At 35.7% G+C, this 26001-nt stretch overlaps 1 protein-coding gene across 3 annotated transcripts; it reads right to left on the minus strand.

Annotated features, from left to right (window-relative positions):
• Positions 1–1316: 1316 nt before the first annotated feature.
• LOC131063375 (nudix hydrolase 16, mitochondrial) lies at positions 1317–25971 on the minus strand. 3 transcript variants are annotated; one of them, XM_057997174.1, is made up of 6 exons: positions 25772–25971; positions 25362–25613; positions 24869–24983; positions 12456–12539; positions 11915–12055; positions 1317–1803 (listed from the first exon to the last, which is right to left on the minus strand). In XM_057997174.1, exons 2-6 carry the CDS (start codon positions 25430–25432, stop codon positions 1513–1515), a joined length of 702 nt encoding a protein of 233 aa, XP_057853157.1. In that variant the 5' UTR covers positions 25433–25613; positions 25772–25971; the 3' UTR covers positions 1317–1512. The 3 variants fall into 3 exon arrangements, with proteins under 3 accessions (XP_057853157.1, XP_059068088.1, XP_057853156.1); XM_059212105.1 differs by lacking the exon at positions 25772–25971 and having other exon boundaries at positions 24869–24928; positions 25362–25697; XM_057997173.1 differs by lacking the exon at positions 25772–25971 and having other exon boundaries at positions 25362–25696.
• Between the last annotated feature and the right edge of the window lie 30 nt (positions 25972–26001).

Here is a 26001-nt window from a genome sequence, read left to right on the forward strand (position 1 = left end):
TGATGATGATGTGGATCTACTTCTTTATCCCTTTGAAATTGACGTGTAATTATATTCTCTTTGGTCAACCCCCTTTAATCTCCCTATTTTTTAAGACATTTAAGTGCATAGAACATTTAAAAATTTAGATGACAGCAACGTGTCTCACACACGTATCAAGTTTGTCCTTAATGGCTAGTAGAAAGAGGCAATAGAATTATTTTTGCATGTCTTTTTGAATGTGTGAAATTAGAACTTGGAATTGAAATGATAATTTTGAAGTACAAATATGTGAGAATAAGTAAAGAATCAAACCTAACACTAAAATATATGTCACTTAATATGTTATTGCATTAAGGACTTTCAACGAAAATGTGTCACTTGATATATTGTATTAAGGACTTCCCACCATCATGCTCCATTAAGAACTTTTGCATTAAGGACTTCCAACCAAAATATGCCACTTGATATGTTATTGTATTAAGGACTTCCCACCATCATACCACTTGATATGTTATTGCATCAAGGGCTTTTCCTTGTGGACACAAAACTAAATGGAAAAATGGAAAATGGGGTAGATGCACAAAATTTACTATTATGTATGTAAATATGTGCTCCTTGGGTAAATCATTAGATGAATCAAAAAATTTAAATTAGCTCTAGAAAATGCTGAAATTCTCTTTATAAAATTTTATAAAATTTTGTAATAATATTTTTAGTTTTTAAAAATTGGTAGGTAACAATACTATGAGACTGCTATCAGGATTAAACTCTGTAGTTTTTGAGTCAAACTCATTGACCCATGTTTCATGAGTAATGATTCACAAGAACCCATCTCCCATGAAAATGAATAGTCCACTTAGCAATACTATTCCCACATTTCTGCAATGCTGTATACTAAAAATAAACTAATTAAAAATTGCAAACCCTCTCTGCAAACCCCTCTATCCTTGGTCACACTCAATCATAAGAGGGACGGTTAATGCCAATGGGCTTTGCATACTCTCTTGAGAAATCGAAGACAAAATATGATCCGTAATTTATAAAGTCTCGCCAACTACTCTTGGAAAGCTAGGTAATATTGAAAAAATCACATATGGGCTCAAATTTAGCACACAGATCCTTTTGCAGTATTGACGCCGTGCATTTTGTACACCACTCAGTCTGTTTTAACATGGATTTCGTATGGGTTGCTTCGAAACTATTTTCAATTGAACAATGACATACAATCGGTACCAGAAAAAACAGATAATTACTCAAGTTGTTTATTTCTATGCTCAAGTTTACCATTGTTAACGAAATATATTCAAAATTCACTGGCACGACGTCAAAGACAGTAACGGCAAAACAAGAATAAGAAAAGCATCATTTAACTCTCCGAAACTTTACAAAATGTACTGCAAATCTATATCTCAAGGCTAGAGCCTCCATAGTTTACGAAAGGGGCCATTAAAAAGGCCAAACAGTTACAACAATCAGTTGAGGAAGCCAAGACGAAGAAAATACAGTGCTTGTAGAATACGATAAGGCTTCTCAATCAGAAGAAGAACTTGTGTTTTCCTCTGTCGTGCAGCTTGGAGCTTCATCGTCACTGGCAGCATTATCACTTAAAATACCTGCAGGCGCAGGGACCGTTTCCTCACATGCAGGCTGCTCTGAAGGTTGTTCATCTGAGACATGTGAGAGAGAATCTGAGGCCGAATCATCACCAGATACAGGCGATGAACATAAGGTATCTCCACCTTCAAGACAATCTGTAAACTTTACAAGAGCTTCACGCATCCACTCATTCTTACAGAGGCCCATTGCTTCTGTCACTGGGACCTGCAAAACAAAGAGAGAGTGAGACCGGGTCCTTTCCAAATAGTCGTCATGCAACACATTACAAATGAAATGAAAGTAGTTGTTCTTAGCCATTAAACCACAAAGTCCCTAACTTCCATGATATAATAAATGTCCAGAACCTTATTACCTAGATGCTATGAGACAATGGGAGGGTGTCATCTTGTAGATAGAGAGCATGCCAATCAATTATTATTCTAAATGGCAGGGTGTCATCTTGTCGATGGAATGCATGCCAATCCATTAGTAATCAAAAACTTGCCACTCGGCAAAATTCAGGCAACCCAATGTTGTTCCCAACTCGCCAAAACTCTTAACAAAAATTAAGAATGTTTATATTTCTTTTAATAAACATCAATTTCATGCAAAATATAATTACAAAACATAAATTGTTATAGATGTTGAGGTAGTATTTTCTATTAAATTTGAATATTAAAAAGGGTACAATATCTTATCAACATCCAAATACAATAGCCGAAAATATGATATGAATCTCATGATGATTGAAAATCATAATAAAAAATTATGATTCAATGAAGTTACAATACTGGATAACTTTCTCTTCCCCAGATACGTCCTAGTGATACATGTTGTTAGGGTCCTAATCAATCTTGAAGGTAACAACTCCTCAAGCTCAACATCATCCAAAGCCATGATGTCATTCAATCCGACACGTCCTACTTTTGCTTCTTTAACAGCCTCCTCTAGGGAAAAGGACCCATTAGTTGAGCGCGCGTTCCAATTCTTGTGATAGAAGTTGTTGATTTAATACCACCCCAATATTTGCTGATTTAATATCCAACCTTTGTATAACATTGCACCAATAGTTGTATGATAAGTACCAATAATTGAATGAAATATACCATTTGTTATGAAAAGTAACCAATCATGTGATGCCACATCAGCTGCACAAGTATTGGGGCCCTTTTGCACACCTATCGGTTTCACTTTTTTTTGGGCTGTTTTAGACACCTTGACAAAAAGCATGCTGATGTGGCATCATATTTGATGATGTGGCCCTGAAACCTTAGTTATAAGCAGGGGACTTGCCAAGTAAGCTGCTGTAAAAAAATCGGAGTGATTTGAAATTTCCACGTAAGATTTTGAGAAGCATGAAGTTAGGGTGCACAACTACTGGATCCTTTCCCCTATTTGCCTCTCAAAATCAACAATCTCATCCTCTATGAACAAAAGGACCTCATCTAGGTGAGTGCAGTCGCTATATGAATCAACATCATCTGCGTCAATCACCTCATAGCTATCTGAGCCCTACACCTTTTTGAGAAAAAAGTAAAGGTTGTACTGCACGAAGATGAGGTCATTAAGGCACTTTTGTGTAGACATATTGCACATCTTCATGTGAATGACATGAAATAAGCTCAAACTAGGCTGACATCAAAGAAGTGCTAAAAGGTTGGGCACCTCGTAGCTATCTGAGCCCTCCACCTTTTTGAGAAAAAAGTAAAGGTTGTACTGCACGAAGATGAGGTCATTAAGGCACTTTTGTGTAGACATATTGCACATCTTCATGTGAATGACATGAAATAAGCTCAAACTAGGCTGACATCAAAGAAGTGCTAAAAGGTTGGGCAAAATTCAAAGGGCTAGCTTTCGAAGCTTTTTGAGGTTTTTCTACTCTAATCTTCCCACAAAGAAGCTGCAAAAATTGCGAAAATTACATTCACAAGTTTGTTAAGTGAAAAAAATTGCAAATATCAAAAGATTTAAATTAAAGTGAACAATAAGATTTTTTTTTTACCAAGAGCTTGGATGGCTCTCCCTTAGAAAGGGAGTGACACTCTCCCCTCAACATGATCGTATTTTTGCAACTCTTAAATAATCAATTGTTTTAACTCAACCTCAAGTCATATCCTCTCGATACATGTTGATAAGCCCATCGCATCCTTGAAGTCTATAAAGAAAAAATTGGGATTGAGGTAGTATACACCAATGTGAATGGGTTAGCATTTTTTATTTTTTTTTATATTCACTATCGTGGAATCTGGAGGTGTCCTTGCCGAAGCAAGACTAATCCCCCAGTGTGTACAACCCACTCACAAGGTAGCAACACACACAGAGTTAACACAGCCGGGGACTTGAACTCAAGACCATGGGGAGCATACCCACGCCTTAAATTGCGATCCACGACCGGGTGAGCTAGGGCTGAAGCCCCTTGGTTAGCATATTTGATTGTTTCATCTCTAATTAATAATGTTCAAAATAGATTAAAATTTCTCTTTATCTTCCCTGTAATAGTTTTGGATGGCCTCTTGGCACTGTCCCAATGGCCTCATACAGATGCCCAGTGGGCTTTTCTCCCCATACATCAAGCGCAAAAACGTAACTAAAGGCTGTAGTATTTGAAAAATAAAATTAAATTAAATTAAAAAATTAAGCTTTGAAAAAATGAACAATATATAATTATTATTAAAAATTCAGAAGGTTAGAAAAGTCACTAGAATTTGCCAAAGCTTGGGTCACTATCAAAGGGATTTGCTTAAGGTCTCGAAAGAAAGAATTGCTCAAGCCATGGACTAACAATGGAAAGAAGATATTGACGCCTTCCTAAAAGGTAAGGAGAAGCTACTTATATTTTAAATTGGCTACATCAAAGACTATATCTAAGTGGTACCACTTCAAGCACAAGATTCTAGTGATTTATACCCTTACCTATTTATGTCATTGGAGTTTTCGATTGTGATGTGTCGTTAAATAAGGCAAAAACATTGCTCCACCATGATCAATCGACTTTACAATTCATTAAGGCCAAGGTAGTGCCTCTGCAGCCTCCTATGAAGGTCTTGGTGGTGCAGGAAATCCACCCAAAAATCAATCAGCTCTTCCAAGTCCTCTCCTAGTTAAATGTGCTTCCTCCCCAAATGAGTGTCATTAAAATTCCCTCAGAGAAGAATCGTGTTTCAAGGCCCTGACTCTAGAGCCAAAAAGACTTGGATTTTGAATGATGAACAAAGACAAAGGGTCGGAAAAAACCTAGAGGCGCGTTGCTTTGGTGAACGGGAAGGTGAAAGAGAATCTTAGGGTCCAATTCCTCCAGGGAAACAAGTAACTGAGATTATAAAGGACAATCTTGTTGAAAAGGACAATGCCCTAGAGGATGCTAATCCTACTTTCAACAAGGTTGAGATTGAGAATCACAAAAATAATGAAGTGGGAGTTCTTAAAGGAATTAAAAAGTAAAAATGAATCCCATGAAATAGATTTCTTGGGAATGAGAATGAGATTGAAGCTTAGCATGAGATAGCTATATCAATAGGTCAATAGGGAAGAACCATAATTTGAGGTCCATGTCAAGTTTAATGCGTAATGAGGACAGATGGAATATGTTAAGGGATAAATGAGGACAGATGGAATATGTTAAGGGATATATGTGATCTTAAAAAGGAAACGATATACATTTAACACCAAGATGAGTAAAATTAGAAGGAATCATCAAGACTTGAAAATCTCAATGAACAAGTTCGTCCAACTTAACAAGATCACCATTAAGAACTCAACTACCAACGTAATTATGTTCAAAAGGAAAATGAGGAGTCTTGATGAGGGCCCTAGTAAAAAGAACTAGGAGTCAAATGAGGAAAAAGGAGAGAAATGTTGTTGGTTTGGGCAATGTGTTGATGGAGGAATAACTATGTTCAAAAGGAAAATGAGGAGTCTTGATGAGGGCCCTAATAAAAAGAACTAGGAGCAATGTGTTGATGGAGGATCATTTACAATTATTAAAAGGAGTAGAATGCAGTACGAGTAGACTCATTGAAGGATTTCCTCTTCTTAGCTATAAGTTTGGTGGTTTGTAGTATTATTGGATTGTGTATCTATTGCTTCATTGTTAATTATTGTTGGCTTTCAGCTTTGTCCATGTGCCTTAAAGTTGCTTGCTATTATCTGTTGTCTATAGGCCTTTAAAGATCGTCTTTTGTCAATTGTAAATAGGCCCTCTCAAAAACCCACTTTTGCCTCCTAATCAAAAAATAAAATAGACAGGTTGAACTTCAAGAATACAATTTACATTTTAAATAATAATTTGAAGTTAACTTGTAATCTCATTAGCTCATCACAATGAAATTATCACAAATTGTATTTACTAGTCCCTCTATCCAGATTCGAATAAGAAGAATCCAGCGATTTTTAGCTCACAAACATATGCTTCAACATTGTTAGCAATAACGTGAATAACTTGCAAAGGTGACAAAATCACAAACCATGTGACACCCGCTCACACAAGCTATAATGTCTTGTTCTGAAATTTCCTTATTTTGCCTACAATAAATAACCCTAACTCACAATAATAATTGCACTGTTGATTATAAATGATAATTTATCTTAGAAATTATAATTTTGATCATATAATTTGGATTTAAAACTTGTGATGTCTCTTTTGAAAATATTAAACTTGTCCTTTTAGCCTCTGCTGTAATTCTTCTTTAAATTTCCAATGATTCCTCTTCGTATAAATGCCTTTGTAATGTTCCTAATGTTTTGTAAGGGGCTTTTGTCCGCTAACTTGACATTAGAAATTATGGGGTTTTGTCCTTAAATTTCTAATCTTGAGGGGTTTCATCGCCAAATCCTTAGTTCATATTCCACAAGGAAAATAAATAATGTATTGTTGATCAATTGATGCCTTCCTCTTGGTTTTATCTTCTTGTATATATGTTTTCTTCTTAATTATCACGACCCATCATTTCATACCTTTTGACCCTTTCATTAACTTCATTAATTTTTAGTTTTTATGATATTACCTATTCCTCCTCAATCACTCCTATCATAGGCAGCATTACAATCCGCCCTTCCCAAGATTGCTTGTCCACAAACAATATCAGCTTTAGAAACCTTTATCCATTTCGTGCGTACCAAGATCCATGTTCATCAATCTTGAACAATGCAACAAGTAAACTCTTATCTTTAGTAGTAATATTCACTAAATCCTAGTTTCCACGTTGCCCTTGCTTTCTTAATAACCTTATCATCATGTGTAAGCTCCATCATCATGATGGAAATGCCTCTTCCAAAACTTTGTTATTAACTTCACCTTTAAATTTGCTGATCATAAGACCTCATGACGTCCCCTTTGGAAAATAGTTTAAAATAGATTGTATGAGTGTCGATTGGTGATTATAGTAGTCGCATATTACCCCAAACTTCACCACTGACGTTGTGGACAATGCTAAGATGTACGTACAAAATGCTGTTTTCATGTGGCACCACTTACTGGAATTATTAGACGAAAAAACCTCCATATCAGCTGATATTAAACTACCCAAAGATAATACCATCAATTGAAATATTTTGCCATAGCTTTCATTTTGCTTCTCCTTGCTCATAAATAAAGAAATGTCGGCTGGAAACAGCCATGCTAGGATAATGATTCTTCTTAAAAAGGTCACTTTTTGCCAATGCCTCATACGGTAGCCATTTTTGGTGTGCTACCGTGATCATGTTCAAAATGGACCAAACATTATCAAAGTGGAGCTTAGTTGCTAGAAACGCGACGAGGAAAAGCCGTTGAAAGACTATATCCATTTCACCTAGTCCCACAACGTATAAATCATACTTGTCTTGATACCTCCCCAAAAATAAGTTGGGCTGTTGTAGTTTCTCCCAGCAAGGAATGATATGGCCATTTGCAAGCATAGCTTTCATCTCTTGTACAATCTTTGGCTCAATATTAAGACACAATTTGACATTATGACCAAAAATTCGCGCAAGGTTGTACTTGAGGTGTTCAATCCCATTGTTGGTCCTACTATGCCATTCTTCCAAGTGGCATCCTTGTTGGCAATGCTTTGGATTCCACTTCCTAATGCCACTAGATACAAAGTGTGAAACCCAGCAGTCGAAAAAAAAATGTTGGAAACCTTAGCATTATAAATAAATAAAAATTAATTGTTGCAAACCCTGACATTGAAAAAAAAAAAAATTAAATTAATCATTGCAAACCCTAGCATTGGAAAAAATATAAAACTGAAGAACCTTGAATTTGGAATTTTCTTTTTAAATACAATTTTAAATGCAAAAACCCTAATTAGGAAAGATTAATTTGAATGCATAAGAACATGTATGGAACAATACTTCTAAATGCTTGGGCAAATTTGGATATTTAACACAAATTCTGAAAAAAGGCCAAAAACATAAGGAAAGAAGCATATCTTAAATGTTCAAAACTCGCTGAAATCTCACTCCCACAATTGCCTAAATCATCACAAGGAGAGTTCAAAGGAGACATTTTTTTAGTGAGAAATGAGGGCAAGCAAGGCTTATAAAGGGGGAAAAAGTATCAAACCACGTTGTAGATGTGACGAGTTGCAGGTGCAGACCCACCAAGCACTCACAGTGAGTTCAAGCCTACAACTCATCCCAACTCATCCATATGTCTGTCAACAAGCTTCTCACTAAGCCTTGCAACACGAGTACTTGCAAGTAGGTGGTCAGTCAGCAAGTTTTAAAAATATGGCAGTTCATGTGTGATATTCTCTCTACTTTGGTTACAATACAATTTTAGTGTCCTCCAAATGAACTCCACACGAAAATCACTGTGTGAAATCTAACACACAGTCTTCGTAGATTCACTTCAAACTCAAGTCAGCGAGCTATATGTTTTTCAAGTCAAAATAAATAACATATTGACAGGATGTAATTCATATAGATATTCTGATGCATAATCATCTCAATTGTTCTTCATTCTCAAGAAACTCTCCCATTAGATTTAATTGCGTAGTTTCATGCAAATCAATACTAACCAACACTGGCTGATAAGTAAGCAAACACAAAGGTTCACAAGCATTGCCAATGCCATTCTTCTACTTGCAATCTCTAACCTTCTCTGTAGCCTACGCTCATATACTATGCAACTCAAAACAAATGTATCTCTCAACCAATCACATTCAAAAGATCAGTGATTTTCTTTACAATGAATTTTGAGTTTGAACTCTTCCTCTTCTAAGGAGAGGCATAGCAGCCACTAACGGATGCCTGATTTAGATCCTAATGGACTCAACCATGTGTTAGCAATAAATAGTGTAAGCAGAGATGCAACTTGTCACTAGTATTCCTTATACACTTTTTAAGCCCCCAGAAGGAAAGGGGGATAAGCTTTTAGACCTAAAAGTCAAAATATTTAGAAGATGCTTATGTTTGAATACCATTATTATCCTCAAGATGGCCCACGACTTCTCATGCTTATGCTTAGAATTTGCTTCTGTTTGAAGCCCATTATTATCCTGAGGAAGCCCACTATTTTGGGTTAATGTTTTACTTCTTACCTGGAAACAAGATTCTTTATTTTTATTAAGTCTATTGGTGGAAACATATGTATAAGCTACCCTGAACCACCATCTTTGAAGCAGTACTCAATGAATTTGAATCATCTATGGCAAAGACCACCGCCAAAATAAAAGGTCTGATATCAGTGCACAAGAATAGAAGCAGAAGAAATATCAGAACATGCTAAACAGACAAAGAAAACATACATAAGAAATATATAAGTAAATTCCTATTGGAATTCAGGACATTAATATCCTCGTCCTAATGAACAATGTACCTTTACTTTTGTGTAGTTGTCCAATAATATTATGTGACGTTCAATGACTCTATATTCCATCTTTATGAAATTATGAATATGGTAGCAAATGCAAGATATTAGCTAGATATAGCTTCAAAAACATAAGCCACGTACCCTTGCCTTAGAGAAATAGCCATGGATTGTACCCTTGCCTTAGAGAAATAGCCATGGATTGTGGCTAGGGAAGCAGTGAGGAACAGCTTACATGTCTTCGATGGTAAAAAGAATTATAAATATTTCATGGTGATCATAATTAACCCAAGTTACCGGTTCGTCTGTCTAGAGCCCCTAACACGGACCGGATTTGCATGGGTCCTGGTTAGCGTTGGGTTTGTGACTGGTTCAAACAAGGCCCCTGGGGTGAACCCTGTCCGGACCCGGGCGAACCCAGGTGAACCCAGGTTTGATGAGCATTGAAGATAGAAGACAATTATTATTTTTGATTGTCAATTTTGTAATTGTAATGATTTTCATTTGAATCATGAACCTGGACATATATGAATCTGTGATACATTGATATATATTATATGGCATATGAGTATATGACATAATATGATATTATTGAAATTCTAAACTATCAATTGGGATTTGGCATTGATCAATGATGAAGTAGCATACTATTAAATGTATTTAGATTTGTAATTTTGTATATTTCTTTAAATTTTTGTGTGCGTGTGTGTGCGCATGCATGTACGGATGAACCCAACCCATGAATTGGGTTCATGTCCTCGAACCTGATCCCAATCCAGAACCCGAACCGGTAACTTAATAAATAAACCAAACTGGTGTATTTGTCCTTGTTGCATCAGAACCTGTTATGACCATACATTACCTTTGTCAAATTGTGTGTGTAGAAACATAAAGTACATCAAGGTTGGCCTCGTCTACTATCACTATGTATTGCATTGGAGGTAGCTTATACCCATATGCTAGAATTCTCTTTGAGACTTGACTTAAAAATGCGTATAATATGTAGCCACACTATGTAATTAATTGCGTAGGATTCTGATGATTTGGAATGCATTAGGAGAACGAGTGATTTTTGGGATGCATAAAGATTTAAGCAAACATTTCACATTTCAAGTTGAGGGACTCAGACATCAAAACCATTGGTCCTGGGCCTTGGATTTATCCTTGGTCAAAAGGCTTCAACAAGACATGGAGACATCAAGCAACAGGTCCAGAATTGATGAACAAAGAATATATAGGAGCATGAAGTAAACGTCCTTCCCAAGAGTTAATAATGATCAAACTAAAATACCTAATTTAGTTTGGGACCAACTATAGAAGTAGTGCTTGAGTGAGAAAAACATCTCATGTTAAATAAATTTAGTTACAACTATACGTCTCATAAGTTAATAGAAGGGCACAAATAGCAGAGATAACTTTAAAAGACCCCACCTCAAAAAAACATATAAAATATTGGTGAATCTTTCATTTTTTTGGAAAACAAAATATTAATTTCTATTGGCAAATCTCTCCATTTTTTTGAAAAAATATTATTTTTATTGACTATTATAATTTAAATCACTTTTTCTTTTTAGAAAATATTGGTGAATCTCAGACAATAATAGGAAAATGCATTAATCACCATGGTGAATCCTTCCATTTAGAAAAATAGAATTCTTATAGAAAAGGATTAGCCTAAAGGTGGAAACCATTGATGGTTTTAAGGGGTAGATTCTATAATATTAAATTATAATCTACCAACCCTCATTGTATTCTATGAGATAATTGAACCTAATTCTAATGAAGCAAAAACTTTCATCAAGACCACTAATTTCCATTAAGATCAACAATCCAACAATCCAAAATAAATTTCGGTAAGTATTAAAAATAAAGTACATTTTACCTCATGGAATATGATGAGGATCATTTGATTATATTTTAAATCAATGGTTATAACTAAAGACTAATGATATGTCTCTTCAAGTAACTAATAATTACGATATATTACTAAGGAATTGATTTAGATTTCTACAATAACTTATAAAATTTAGGCAAATCTCAATGGTGATAACTAAAGACTAGTGATATGTCTCTTCAAGTAACTAATAATTACGATATATTACTAAGGAATTGATTTAGATTTCTACAATAACTTATAAAATTTAGGCAAATCTAATCTAATCATGTATCAAATATTGTGGCGAATCTTTGAGTTAAATTTTTTCATAAAATAAATTATGTGGCTATTTAAATAATACTAAAATAAATAAAAATTGCCAAATTTGAATTCCCAAATTTCAATTATTAGCCAGTTGGCAAATATCAGCCACTAAAAAAATCATTGACAGATAGACTCAGGCAGACTTTGAAAGCAATCAATTATGTCAGGGAATTATTCAATAGACTTAATCATAAGAGATAAATTCCCTGTTTTCCCTTGTAAGTAGCATCCATAACTGCACTCAATGCACTTGAATGTAGTTAATATGACAAACCCAATAAATGTGAAAAATATCTACGCACTCGATAATAGACAAACAATCTTATGCTATAAATGCAACTGACCCATTTCCGCTCACGAACAGCATCTTCAGGCCATGAGTCCAACTCCTCGGTGACATGCAGCAGATACATATAAACCTTACGTTGTAAACCATGTTCATCTTGGCAACTTTTGCTTGTGAATTCCCATGAACCCAAACAATTCTGCAGACACCACGAAAAAAATTACTCAAAAGAAGTGTAACTCAAAACACGTATCAACTTTGCGATACATGATAGTAAAAGATTCTAATTAATAGCAAGGTGGTTGGTACTTTGTATATATTCACAAATTGAGGACTTAAAATGGTACTGATTGTGCATTTTCCTGTAGACAGCTATCTGTCAGCCTAAATGAGGATTTAATTTTTTTTTTCTTATCAGTTAAACTACCAAGCCCCTCTACCTCTCCCTCACCAAATTTCTGATTAGGATCCACAAAATATCTGCTGTAATTTTTGTTTTGGAGTGCCCACAAGTTCCAATGTCACAAATTCCTCTTAACAGGTCAAATGATATTCTGAAGTGCATATAAAAAGATAAGAGTGAAAGTAAGAAACCTAACCATAATAACTCCGCTCACCCCAGCCTCTTCTAAAGCTTCTCGACATGCTGCTGCTTCTTGTGTTTCATTGGTCTCCCACCCTCCCTGACACGAAGGAAACAAGAGTCGAAAAATAAGAAATAAATAAGGTATAATATATAGAGAAAACAACTACTTTAGCCAACAACTAGCAATCCTATTAATAGTTGAAGGCTACATAAAAATGAACTCGTGAGAACACAATAATAAGTTGTATACATTATACACTAATTTAATCAGAGTTGATTTCTTGACCTAGACAATAAAAGATTATATAACCTTGCATACAATGTAGAAGTTACAAAATTACTTAATCTTGACAAGGCCAATTCAGTCTTTATTAATAGTTCTCATGTAAACTCCCTTTTATATTAGACACTCTTTTAAGACTCATTTTGTAAGAAAGATGCATGAACACTGGCAAAGGACAACAGAGCATAACAGAATCGAGCTGTCCTGAGTGATCGAAACACTCAGGACGTCACTATGATGCTAAAACAGAATCTATCAGTGATAGATTCAGCCCCACTTGAAACCATCAAAAAATTATATGTTCCATTGGTATGCGTCCCGGCCCCAGAACTGGGGCATCGTCCTCTATGGCATTTCCAAGATGTTGGGGTGACGTGGCAGGGGACATCCCTTAGCCATCGATAATTTTTTTAATCACATAAAATGTTAGGAAGTATCTATGAGATATTTGAACGTTCAGAGACACTCCTCAACTGTCTTGTGCACGTCCAGGCATCCCAAACAGAAAAAAAGGCAATTTTGCAAGTTTATAAAGAAAATAAGGTTGAATTTATTTTTAAAAACAGTTTTACAAGGGGCATTACATATATTTAGCAGTTTGTGATGTGTCCTGATGGATGGTCGCCACAAAACAAGTCATTACTTAAATGGATATATTATTTCCAATATTGTTTATAAAACTTCAACTATTCTGAATCTGAGTAGAATCATTTATTGAACAACACTTTAAACAGTGTTGCTTGACGATGATGGATATTTCTTATCAAAGCAACTACATTAAGGTTCTTGGCTGTCAACATAGTAGTTGTAGTAATTTTCAGATGCCTGATATGGTGTGTTTTGTCCAGTTGATTCTCTGCATATGTTGGCAGAGATAATTTTGAACTCTTCCATCGTGAGCATGTCAACTTGTAGAAATTTAGAGTCACACTGTTTGGATTGATAGGGTTTTTGAGGCAAACTGTTCTTTTTTACTCTGAGTAACTTAGATCGATTAGAACCCTCCTCTTGTGTGGATATTAAACAAAATCAAGGCAAACTATTTTCTGGACAAATAGCTCTTTCTTACTCAGGATAGAACCCTCCACTTGTGTGGATACAACCAAAATCAAGAGCTTTGGTAAATTTTTAGGGGGTGTCACACCTTACTTTGAATCAATATGTGGTTTTAATCCTGCCCCTTCTATCCAGTTTGTGCAGACCTGGATCAAAGGTAAGGTGACAATAGGCAACATTATATTTTAAGTCAAAGAGGGGCTAATTGGAGATGCTATGCGTCTGGGTACTGATGGGCTGAAATGTATGGGAAAAATCAGTGTGAAGGATTTCAATTAATTCCTTCATCACTGGAGAAGAACAGATGAACAAGCATCAAATGGGTTCAAGAGAGAGGATATCGCCCCTCCTTGGAATAAGGTGAGTCTATACTTAATTAAGTATTTAACCCTAGAAGGGTGTTTTCAATGGATTTACATTTAGCACTTCCCCTTGTTATGTCACCCTTGCCATAATATGTGCATAAGCTTTCTGTTCCACTTGTTGTCTTCTATAGAAACCTCTGTTAATGAGGCCAGACGAAACAAGGTGAGTGTGCCTCTGCACCAAGGCCTTGTCTATTGCCTCTACCAGTTTTGTTTGAACAATTCCCCAAACCCTGGCACCAAACACTTGCATGATGAGAATTGACCTAACCACATGGGATGGGTAAAAAAAGATTGGCCACAAGAATGCTCCCAAGTACGTGCTTGAGATTTCCCCTTTCCCCAAGAACCCTAAGTTTCTTCTTGGGAATGTTAAATGTAAAAGTAAACTCTCCAAGGTCTTTGAGAATATGCCTAAGGCTGTTAAGGGAACTTATTCTGAAGTTGTGAATGGAAGTCAAGAGAATGACTAATATGAGTCCTAGCCCTCCCTCACACTTTGATATTGTGGGGAAGAATGGCAAATGTAGAAAAGGTAAATAGAAGTGTGATTTGGCAACTCAGCTCCAAAAATTGATACCCATGTCAATGAGATCAATTTAGCGGATTCTAGTGAGGAGGATGAGCATTACGAACCTACAAACCTGAGATGGTAGCCTTGAACTTTGATGACAGTTTGAGTATTAGTAGACATTCCCCTGAAGAGGTCAATTCAGTGGACTCTAGTGAGGGGGACGATGTTCATTATGAGCCTACAAACCTGAGATGGTAGTCTTGAACTTGGATGACAGTTTGAGTATTAGTAGACATTCCCCTATAGTCAATGGGTAGAAATCAAGAAAGACTCTCTTGCTCCTGTCAATGAGAGGGAGGAAACTCGGCATAAAAGAGCCAAGCTAATTGTGAAGCGTCCAGAACAATACAAAAAGAAAGAGTTGAATAAGGCCCGAGAGTTTAAGAAGATTAACAACAAACACTATGCTTGCACAATTTGTTATATAAATTACAAGAAGATATATATTCTGCAGCTAATGTGGTCAAATTGAAAAGGAAATTCAGCAAGCTAGAGTGTTTTGTCACGAATGTTTTGAATTTGAGTAAACAATGCTTGAAATGTACATCCTTAAATATGAACATCCTTGAGGAGTTGAATAGGGACAATTCAAAGAAGACTATTATTGTTGTTAGTGCGCCGGTTATGTTGATTCATTGAATGACAAGTTGCATCAATTTTTGAATAGGAAGTGATGTCCAATCTCTTGGGATTGAGCTGTTCTCCATCTTGTTAGCTATTGTTCTTGGGGCCCTACAATCAATGACAGTTCTCTTTTTTGTAGGTTTGTTGTTAGGTTTCTGTGTTTGTCATATGTACCCTTCTGTTAAAAATTGGATTCTGGTCAATATTAACCCATTTTATTCTTCCTTCCGTGGGTTAATTGGACAAGCTTAGGCAGAAAAAGTAATTTAATATTTATGAATGTCTAAATATTCTCAATATCAAAAGGACATTCAAATATTAAATTAAATATTTGTAAGTAATTTAATATTTATGAATGTCTAAATATTCTCAATATCAAAAGGACATTCAAATATTAAATTAAATATTTGTAAACACTTAGTGGGGCATTGAATCTTGTGCCATAATAAGAAATTTGAAATATTTCTAATTAATGACTTTCCCACCAAGAGTGGAGTGGAAAATTGGCATATTTCTAATTAATTATTTTCCCACCAAGAGCAAATTTGGCAAGGAAGAGTATAGTGGAAAGTTGAAATATTTCTAATAAATGATTTTCCCACCAAGAGCAAATTTGGCAAGCAAAAGGGGAGATGCATGATGAAGAAAGTTTCCACCGTTGCAAGTGGAGAAGAATCTTGGACAACTCGATGACTTTTGGCAATTGTCATAACCAAATTAGCAAGAATTCACAAGAAGGAAGTTGAATTTGGGCACCAGAAACTTGCATGCAGGATGGATACAAATATTGTAATTTTGGTCATTTGGAGGGTATTCTTGATATCACACTTTTTCTCTCATATTTGCAGATTTGCAGGAAGATTCTTCAATAAACAAAACCCCGTTGGAGTAGAAGGCTTGTGGACAAAAACCCATGAGCAGCAGGTGGTCAGAGGACGGAAACCCTTTGTTCACAGTGGGCAATCTCATCCAAAGTTTACATTTGGACTGAAGGAAGATAGGAGATTTGTTAGCTTTTTCATTTCAGTTTGCAGGACTTTAATAGAGTTGTTTGGAGTGGTTTAATGAGCATAGTTGTGTGTTTGCTGTTGTTGTGACTTATTTGTGAGTGCATTACAGCAGTATGCTGCTGTTATAATATTTGTAACAGACTATATATTCTGTATATTTCCACTTGGAAGTCAAACAGTGACATTGGTGGTGCTTCAAGTGATTCGGGCAAATTGTGCGAGTGACATTTTGTGGGTTTTGTCTAATATTTTGCTCTTTTGGAGATTTTGTGTTGCTGCTAATATTAATTAGTTTCAGACCTGATTATATGATGCTCGTATCATAAAAACCAGTTTCAATAATATTCTCTAAGGTTTCATTTAAATTGGCCTCTTCAGTGCAAGACTATCTATCTAGTTTAGATAGTTTGCAGGGTTATTTGCAGAATATATTGTTAGTTTATTTTCAGATCTGAAATTATTGATAAATATTTGGTTGACATTACAGTGTTTTGTTGTTAGTCTGTTTTTTGGTTTTTTTGTGTGGCCTCTTTATGGGGACCTGTTTTGCCTTTGTTGTTTGTCTTTTGTAGGGGTGGGGAACCTTGTTAACCTTGTTATCCATTTTATATAATGAAAAACTTAGATCAATTAGGTGTCTTCTAAGCCCAAGTGATCACTCGTAAAAAGGATACCCATAAGGTTATTTTATTCTCTCTATTATCCGTTATGTTCTTTTTAAATCTAAATCATGACATTTTAAAATTCTATTTTACTTTAGATTTTTTTATGTTGTTCAAAAACACACATTTACACCATACATTTATCAAACATTTGAAAATACATTATTTTTTTAAATGTTATTCAAAAACACACATTTACACCAAATTTGTAGAAGAATATATACTGATTTCCGTGATATATAAATCAAAGTTCGAATTAAATACATAGCATGAATGAAAAAACAAGTGGATTATGCATAAAAAATTCAAAATGACTGTTATATTTTGTTTAAATATTTTAATTATAAAAAAAAACGATTGTCAATATTAGGCAGGAAATGGCCGTGCATTCAATGAGTTTTATATTGATTAACGCTGCATACATTATTCTTATAAAATAAATTGATGCTATTTAGGAGAAGTATATAGTTATCGGGCATTGTTTTTTGTCATTCCCATAGCAACTTTGATTTTGGCATGAAGTGTGATTTTATTTTTGGATGCAAACCCTACTGACTTCCTAGTAATTAACCATGACCTGCGTTTCAATATCGGGAGAGTTTAAACTTAGTCGAAAATGCTTAAAATCTGGTGATGAGGTTCAGAAAAACCCTCACGAGCCTGCCTGTCGTCGCATTGCTTCTTTTTTTGCCTGCCTGTTGTCGTGGCATTGCGGTTGCAGTTTTCGCATGTTTGTTTTTTTCCATTTTTTACTGACGAGTTTTACACCGATTTCATGCGAGTTTTGGCGATTTAAAGCACAAAAAATTGCAGCGAGTTTCAGACTAACTCATCTGTGAGTTATTGGGGAGTGACTCGCGGTGATGAAGGACGCGCGAGTACTCGCAAGTCTTTGAAAAAAGCGCAGAGCTTTTCATCTTTGAATTGTATAGTTTAACTTGTAATTTGGCCCTTGGATTGTTGTATTTGAAGTACATCCCTTGTCATCCTACCATCCTCATCCCAGCAAGTGACATGAACAATAGAATAATTTCAATTGTTGCTGATTTCATCACCATGTAACAAGCTCATCAGAGAAAGTTTCAATTGTTGTCAAGACCATCACACCAAATGGCATACCTTCAGTCTCAAAAAAAAGCTAAAATGTTCAAGGTTAGTGGATTTCGGTTGCTGAAGATTGTTGGGCTCCTCTCTAAAATTTCTTGTAACTTTGTTCTATAATATCTCCAAGAGAAGTCATTGTAGGACACGCCTCAGTGCTTTTTTCGCAGTATTAATTGAATTGAGCTTATGTTGCTTCAATTGTTCTCCCTATTAGTCATCAACGAATCATAGTATGTTAGGGAAATGCTAAGAGTATTGTAGAGTTTGTTGTGTGTTGTTTGGACATTTTTTGTGCAAATAAGTACATAAAAGCCTCTAGAAGGCAGTTATTTATTGTAAAAGCTTATGAGATATTGGCCAATAGAGGAGATCCCTCTCTTTTGGAGTTCTTCTCTCATTATGGCTTTCTCCAAGTCAATTTGTAATGAAATAATTTGCACAAGAATATAGTAGAAAATATGCTACAAATACTCCTGATAGTACTTGAAAATAATAAGCCACTTTGAAAAGACAAATCTCCAAAATTCTCCAATAGGAACACAATTTGCAATATAATGCTAATAAAATAGCCCCTAACTCCCATATATACCAAACTTATTAAGCAATATAATGCTAATAAACTAGCCCCTAACTCCCATATATACCAAACTTATTAAGCCATGGATGCCACTCAAAAGGAACTCCCTATATAAGACCATATCAATGAGCATATAAATTAATTAAAAGTTATCGTAGCCACAAGTTAACTACTCATATTCCCATGCACACTATAGGATTATGGTGCCCCCCCTTTACATAGGCATTGTCCTCAACACACATCAACTGTGGATGCTTCTACACAAAATCTTCATTTTCCATTTAGCATCTTCAACCAACAAATTCTTCCACTAAATGAGGTATTTTGTAATAATCCTAGTCCTCGGACCTCAACTTCTTTGTGCATGTTTGGACGATTAAAAATAGATCCAAGATGATTCTTCCCTCTTCATCTAGCTCTAGTAACACTGTATATGTTAAAATTTTGTATTGATCCACTTGCCTCTTCATTCTATTATGTGACTTTGCCTTATTATCCTTGAGACTAGAGGGTGTTGCTTGCTAATGTTGAATGTGTTCATCCCTTGCTCTAACTTTTTGTTGTCCCTCCAAAGAAGAGATTAAGGATAGTAGATGTTACCCTAGCACTAATTGAATGTTCTGATTTGGATCTCTTTAGAGAGTAAATCCTTTTGGCCTGTCCCTCAAAATAGCTTGTAGATTCATTGATGTAGGTACCTTTGACTATTGCAATTGAAGTGGTAATGATTGAGTCAACTTACTGTTGATGAAGTTATGAGTATTACCTAAGTCAATCAATATTGTTACCTTTTGTTGTTAAGGAATCCCAATTGACTCAATACTATTTACCTTCTATAGTTAAGGAAACCAAATATCTTAAGGGTTTGAAAGGTACTAATATTTGACATTGCATGGCATGAGATGGTTGGACATCTTCTAAGCCTTCCATAACTAGTACTACCTCTTCTTCATTTTCTTTGTCATAGGTGCCTTCAATGTAGAAAAATTTCTTCAAAAATATTTTCCAAAATAGTTGAAACATAACCTTTTGCCGATTGTTGAGGCATTAGTCGCAAGGTTAAAGAAATGCTGATGCAAGGTCCTCTAATCTTTGTTTCTAGGGAGTTCCTCCCTTTTGTTGGTCAAAACATTTTCCACTACCTACCTTTCCGTAATCATTACAAAAGTTGGATTGAAAATGCATAAATCATATTTGGTGTAGTCTTTTAACCTCTATAAAAAATAATTCAAATTTGATTCTATAACATGCTCAATCTTAAAGAAAAAGTTTGGAATTGTTGAGTGCAGTCCTTGACTATACCTATTTTCTTTAATTTGGTAATTTGGCTAAAGTAGTTGTCCATAAGATTATCACCATAGTGTGTGGTGAGTTCCTCTTGGAAAAGAAACCATGTCAGAGCAAATCCCTTCTTCAGAGCCAAGAATACCAAATGAATTGGTTTGGTTCCAAGTATGCTATCACAACCTTTTGTTGACATAGAACATGATGAAGATCAAAGAATTGTTCCATTGGGTAGAGCCAATTGGTTGGATCCTTGCCATCAAACCTTTGCACATCCATTTTTGGCATGAAGTGTCAAATCATAAAATTATTTGGGCAATAATCCACCCCTAGATTTGAGTCAAACTCAAAGAATTGTGTCCCTTGAAGACAAATATTCTTTCCAAATCTTATGTTGTGAATCCACTCCCTTAGACTCCATAGTATGCACAAGAGAATCAATTATTTTCAGAACAATAAGGTTTAAACTCTAAGTGGCGTAGCACCCTACACAAGAAAGTATTGAAAGAGCTCAAGTGAAAAAATATTGCTATTAATGGAGCAATGCTCTACTAAGTCACTTTATAAGGTTCACTTAAGTGATTTATGGAATATGAATGAGTAGTGAGTGGGGAAATGGGATCCATTCCTCCCTAACATGTATGCTCTAATAGTCTTGAATATTCATGTGAATATTTGAATACCCAAATGGGTAGATCGCACAATATCTAAGTCCTAAATTTGTTCCAGCTTAGCATGCACCTAGAAGACACCTCCCATGAGTGTGATTGGGAGATCAAAGCCCATAATAATGCATTTCATTCAAACCATAAAATCAGATCATACATTTCACACAAGTTAAAAACATCTACCTTATCTATTGGGCTCAAGACAAATGCTCTCACCATATAAATCACATCTAAACCCATCAACAAAATCTGAAAAACATATACAGGTGAATCTAAGATTGTAAAACTAATACATATCCATCCATGAGAAATCTTGTGACGCATAATCCATCATTGGCTAATCAACCCTATTTATTTTCTAAAGTTTTTGTAGATCCTATATGTTGGTAGGGAGCAATTCTAATCACAAGCAGCAACAGCCCAACTTTCCACAGTTGGAGAACCCACTAAAGGAGTTTGAGATAGCGGCAAAGTATCAAGAAATAAATATCATGTGTAGTCAAATCCTATAATAGGAGTGTGCCAAGGCCCTAGGAATGGGCAATGAACCTCCTTTCATTTGGAATTTTGGACCCATAGGGAATTCATTAGCACCTTCCTTCATTCATGTCAACTCTACTTCAAAAAGGATAGAACCTAAGTGGCTACTAAGGACTTCCTCTATTTGCACCCAATCAATCTCAACTACAAAGTCCATTTTTGTATCCTTAGAATTCGAGAAATAAATGGAAATCATCTATTGTATCAAATTGTCGCTATGTCCCCCTGAGGGTATGAGTAGGACCTACAAAACTAGGCTACACCAAGACTATATAACCCAAAGACAACAATTGAGGGAAGTGAGATGGAGTATAGTAATCTAAAGCAGGTTGGCCCAAGTTCGCTTCATTTTTTGTGAACTACATATAGTTTGGATTGACCCAATCATGATCAAGTTTTGCATAAGATTTGCCATATTGATCACTTGTACGTTCAATCTTTACCTTTTCCTAAAAGAACTTCTCCAACCAACCCCCCCTAAGCCCCTCCAATTGCCCCCAACTCTTAACTATAGTTTCACATAGGCAATCAAAACATTAACCATTAAAATGAGGCTTCGAGCAAGGTATGCACAAAAGAATGGTTTGGAAGAAAGGATCTGGCTGGATCTAGCCTTGGATTAATAAGATGTTTGTATGTGAGGCGAAACACTGTGAAATAAATAGAGGCACTAAATCAAGTTGTTAAGGAACTTGCCATTGAGGCTTATCCAAGGAGGCTATAGTGAGTGTAAGCAATGAAATAAGAGTGTTCAAAAGTGAGTTTTTTTTAGGTGGATCAATTCATAGTTCGCAAACTCTATTGAGTTCTCGTCGAGTTGTTGAGTACTCTATTTTTCTAATGCACAAGTTTTTACGAACACAGGAAAAATGCGAGTAAAAACACCAATGCAAGTAAGACACTAGTTAAAACGCATTTTTCACACATTTCTTTTGCTATAAAAACTTTTATTTGCACCCCCTATCATCAAGGTTCTTCAAAATCTGCAATGGTTTAAGTTGTCCAATTTTTGCCAAGTCAAAAATTTTGGGCTTGTTGAGTTCTCTCAAAGCCCGAGTCTATGAACTAGAGGTCAGTTCACAATATGAGTTTAGGAGGGGCACTTTCGTAACAAATCTTTGTAGAATCGAGTGTTAAAAGTGAGTTGGCACTAACTTTGAGTGCTCAAAGTTGGGCAAGGCGCATCTACCCCCTACCCATAGTGAATTTAGAATGAGCATATAGATAGGGAACCCGTGATCCATCAACATATAGAAAATCAATGGGCCATAATATGGGATAAAAAGGGCCCATGTGTGCAAGGTCTACATACAAACGTTGATCAATTCTGAGATGATCAATTATAGTAGTTGGGGAAAATGACATAGTCTCACCCTTTAAAACGACAAGCCAATCATATGATTTAAACTTTATTCTCAATCCTCAAATTGTATTAAGTTTTATAACTAACTTTACCCTTGGACATTTCGAGAAAGTTGAAAGGGCACACAAGAATGAGGTATCATTCAACTATAGTTTTCCCATTTTGAGCTAATATACCCAGCTGGCTAGTTCTCTCTTGCATTCAATTATTTTCACTAATGTTGACATCTCCACCTTCAATGTCAAAATAACACCCTTAATATTGGTGTTTTCTTACCATTTAAATTCAATATCTATGGAACCCACGTCCTCAATTACACTACATTATCCTTGTCTACAGATTTACCAAGTGTGACAAGATTCTCTCTCTTGCCTCTTGTTGAAGCCCTTGTCACTGTGTGGCAAAATAATTTTGCAATAAATTAAAAAAAAAAAATCCAAATAATTTGAAATATTTACTGTAGCTTCATAATAACTCCATTTTGTTAGAAGTATGGTTGTCGTTGCACCAAAAGTTCGACCTGTTAATGACCGATACAACCACTAGACTTATAGAATCCACAAGAGGCGGTTAAGCCATGTCAAAAACCCGAGCGCTGCACTGCACAGGACAAGGAGACCAAGGGCGCACACCTTGCAACAATCCCCAGTGGGGGTCTGAACTTGTGACCCAAGCTCTGATACCACTTGTTAGAAGTACGATTGTCGTTGCACCAAAAGATCAACTTGTTAATGCCTGATACAACCACTCGACTTATAGAATCTACAGGAGGCGGTTAAGCCATGTCACAAACCCGAGCGTTGTGTGCATAGCACAAGGAGACCAAGGGCGTACACCTTGCAACACATTTCCCTTGCCATGGTGCGGCAAATAATTCTGCAATAAATTTTACAAAACAAATCCAATTAATTTGAAATATTAAGTTTAATTAAGGCCTAGATCTCTCTTCTAAAAACTCTTCAAATGTTTTGCTGATTTGCAGCCTTGGAAGTGAATTTGATGGAAACAATAGCTTCACAATAACTCCAATTCCCTTGCCATGGTGTGGCAAAATAATCTTGCAATAAATTACACAAAACAAATCGAAGTAATTTAAAATATTAATTGTAACTTTCCAAGCCCACATCTCACTTCATAGAAAAGTCTTGAAGGATTTCAATAAATTACACAAAACAAACCCAAATAATTGAAAATATTAATTGTAACTCTCCAAATCTAGATCTCACTTCATAGTAAAGTCTTCAAGGTTTTTGCTGATTTGCCTCCTTGGGGGTGACTTTGGTGGAAACCTAAACTTGACAATAACTCAATTCTACTCTAAATGACTTCAAATATGGACTGTAGTAGCTTCAATATGTCCTTGATCAATCCTCTGAAATTCAGGAAAAAAAAAATCAGTATTTTAAAATTGTGAGTGAATATGGTGCCTACCCTATTTAGCAATCTCCTTCAAATCTGCTCCAAATGACCTCAAATGTAGACTATAGTAGCTTTAATATGTCCTTGCTAATCACTCCAAAAATCAGTATTATTTTGTCAAATTGAGATAGATATGTGCTTCACAACTTGACCTTTAAAATAAAAAAAGAATTGAATTTTTGTCTTGTATTTTAAATGCCAAGATCTTGATCTAATATGACTTGTACAAGAGAAGAATATAATAAAAATATGCTATTTGATATTACTTAATCATAAGCCATTTTAGGGGCAAATTTCCAAGAGTCACCAGTAACTTGTTCAAAAGAAGAATATAATTTAGAATATGCTGCAAATACTTGATAATACCTAACAATAAGCCGTTCCAAGGGAAAATTTCCAAAACTCTCCAATAAGAACTCAATTTGCAATATGATGCAGATAAACTAACCACTATCTCCAATATGTACCATACTTATATGCCAAGGATGCTATCCAAGTCAACTTTAATATATAAGACTATATTAATAATCATATAACTTAATTAAGAGTTATGGTAGTGACAATTTGATGCACACTACAGAATTAAGGGTGTAGCACAATTGTTGTTGTCCACTTAAAAATTAAGTGTGTTGTATGCCCTACTCTAATTATGCATGCTTCCTTTCATGTTAATTGAAAAGAACGACAACAAATTTAGGACATAGACACTATTTGCCTGTATTCTGTATGGAACAGCAACTTAATCAACCAATACATATTAAGGATAGGTAAAACTGTAAAATTGTATTGATGAACTATGTAGTGGAATATCCACAATAATAGTCTAAATATCCAAATGCACCAAATTGTAACCAAAAAAAACGCAAGAAATGCACGAGATTGTCTTGTATTTTTCACCTTTGGAAACAAAAAGCCCTCGCCTCTGTGTGGTGTAACCATAAGAACCTCCAGTCTCCCCTGTGAATCACCATTGCAAGTATCACAAGAATTATTATACCTGTAAGGGATGCACCTGTCGAATTGACAAGAAACTCTTCAGAACGTTTTCAACCCTTAAAACAAATAATTTCCAACAGCATTGCAAACAAGTTATTGAGAAAGAGAACATAAATCTCTAAAAATTAACATAGAATTCAAATGTTTGCATTATTGATTAGCCCAATTTCTGAACAATTCTTTTTACTCATTGCATTGAAGATTTTACTAGAGAGATACTTTTTGTATGATGTGGCAATCACATAAGCTTTGAATTTTATAGTAGTTACTACAGGCAATTGCTAAGTTACCTTACTCCCCCAACATGAGAGGAAATGATAACTTCATAAGCTATTCAAGTTAGTGGGTTCATGACCCAAGCACAAAACAGAGAGCAAGAGGCATAAATACTGACCCAGCTACGAGGCGGCAGCCGTCGACGTAGCGCTGGCGACAGCGACCGGTGGGGGAAACCGACGCTACCATTGTTGAGGTGCAGGCAAGTATAAGACCCTTTGTGTCTTGCTCAAAAGGAGCAGTAGAGCCAAGGATAAGAAAGCAAGCATAGGAGTATTGGTACAGGCAAAAGCAAGCACATAGGCTTCCTCTCCCATACGAAACGACCAGACAGCGTCAACTCCAATCTTCTAATTATGCTCAGAGAGGCCTGCAGCAAAGATTCCCTCACAATTATTCACTGGTATAAGATGATGCCAAAACAACATGACAATAAATGAGAACTTTTTAAAGGGCAATATTAAAAGGGGGGACCGAAAGAGATGAAATGGGGAAGGCGCATGGAAGGTCACATGCGGCGGAACCTACACGTTGGCGCCGACGCGCCGACATTAGCGCCTCTATCTCCTCTGTTCCCTTCACATGACTGGACAAATGCCCAAAATCACTCACTCCTCCCTTCCACGCGGCACGCGTTGCCACCGTCCCTTTGTTGACTCTCTCTTATCTCAACAAATCTCTTCTTTGTTTAAATACAAGATTTCGCTATCTATAGGGGAGAACAATTCAGAGCAATGTTTGGGTATCCTCTGTCTTTT

This window comes from Cryptomeria japonica, chromosome 10 (genome assembly GCF_030272615.1).
Source record: "Cryptomeria japonica chromosome 10, Sugi_1.0, whole genome shotgun sequence".
Taxonomy (NCBI): domain Eukaryota; kingdom Viridiplantae; phylum Streptophyta; class Pinopsida; order Cupressales; family Cupressaceae; genus Cryptomeria; species Cryptomeria japonica.

Coding starts and splice junctions, on each gene's coding strand:
- LOC131063375 (XM_057997174.1), bottom strand. CDS start 25,432: ATGGTAGCGTCGGTTTCCCCCACCGGTCGCTGTCGCCAGCGCTACGTC. Junction 24,984..25,361: donor GGCTGCCGCCTCGTAGCTGG/GTCAGTATTTAT, acceptor TCAATTCGACAG/GTGCATCCCTTACAGGTATA. Junction 1,804..11,914: donor CTGTTCGTGAGCGGAAATGG/GTCAGTTGCATT, acceptor TTTGTTTTGCAG/GTCCCAGTGACAGAAGCAAT.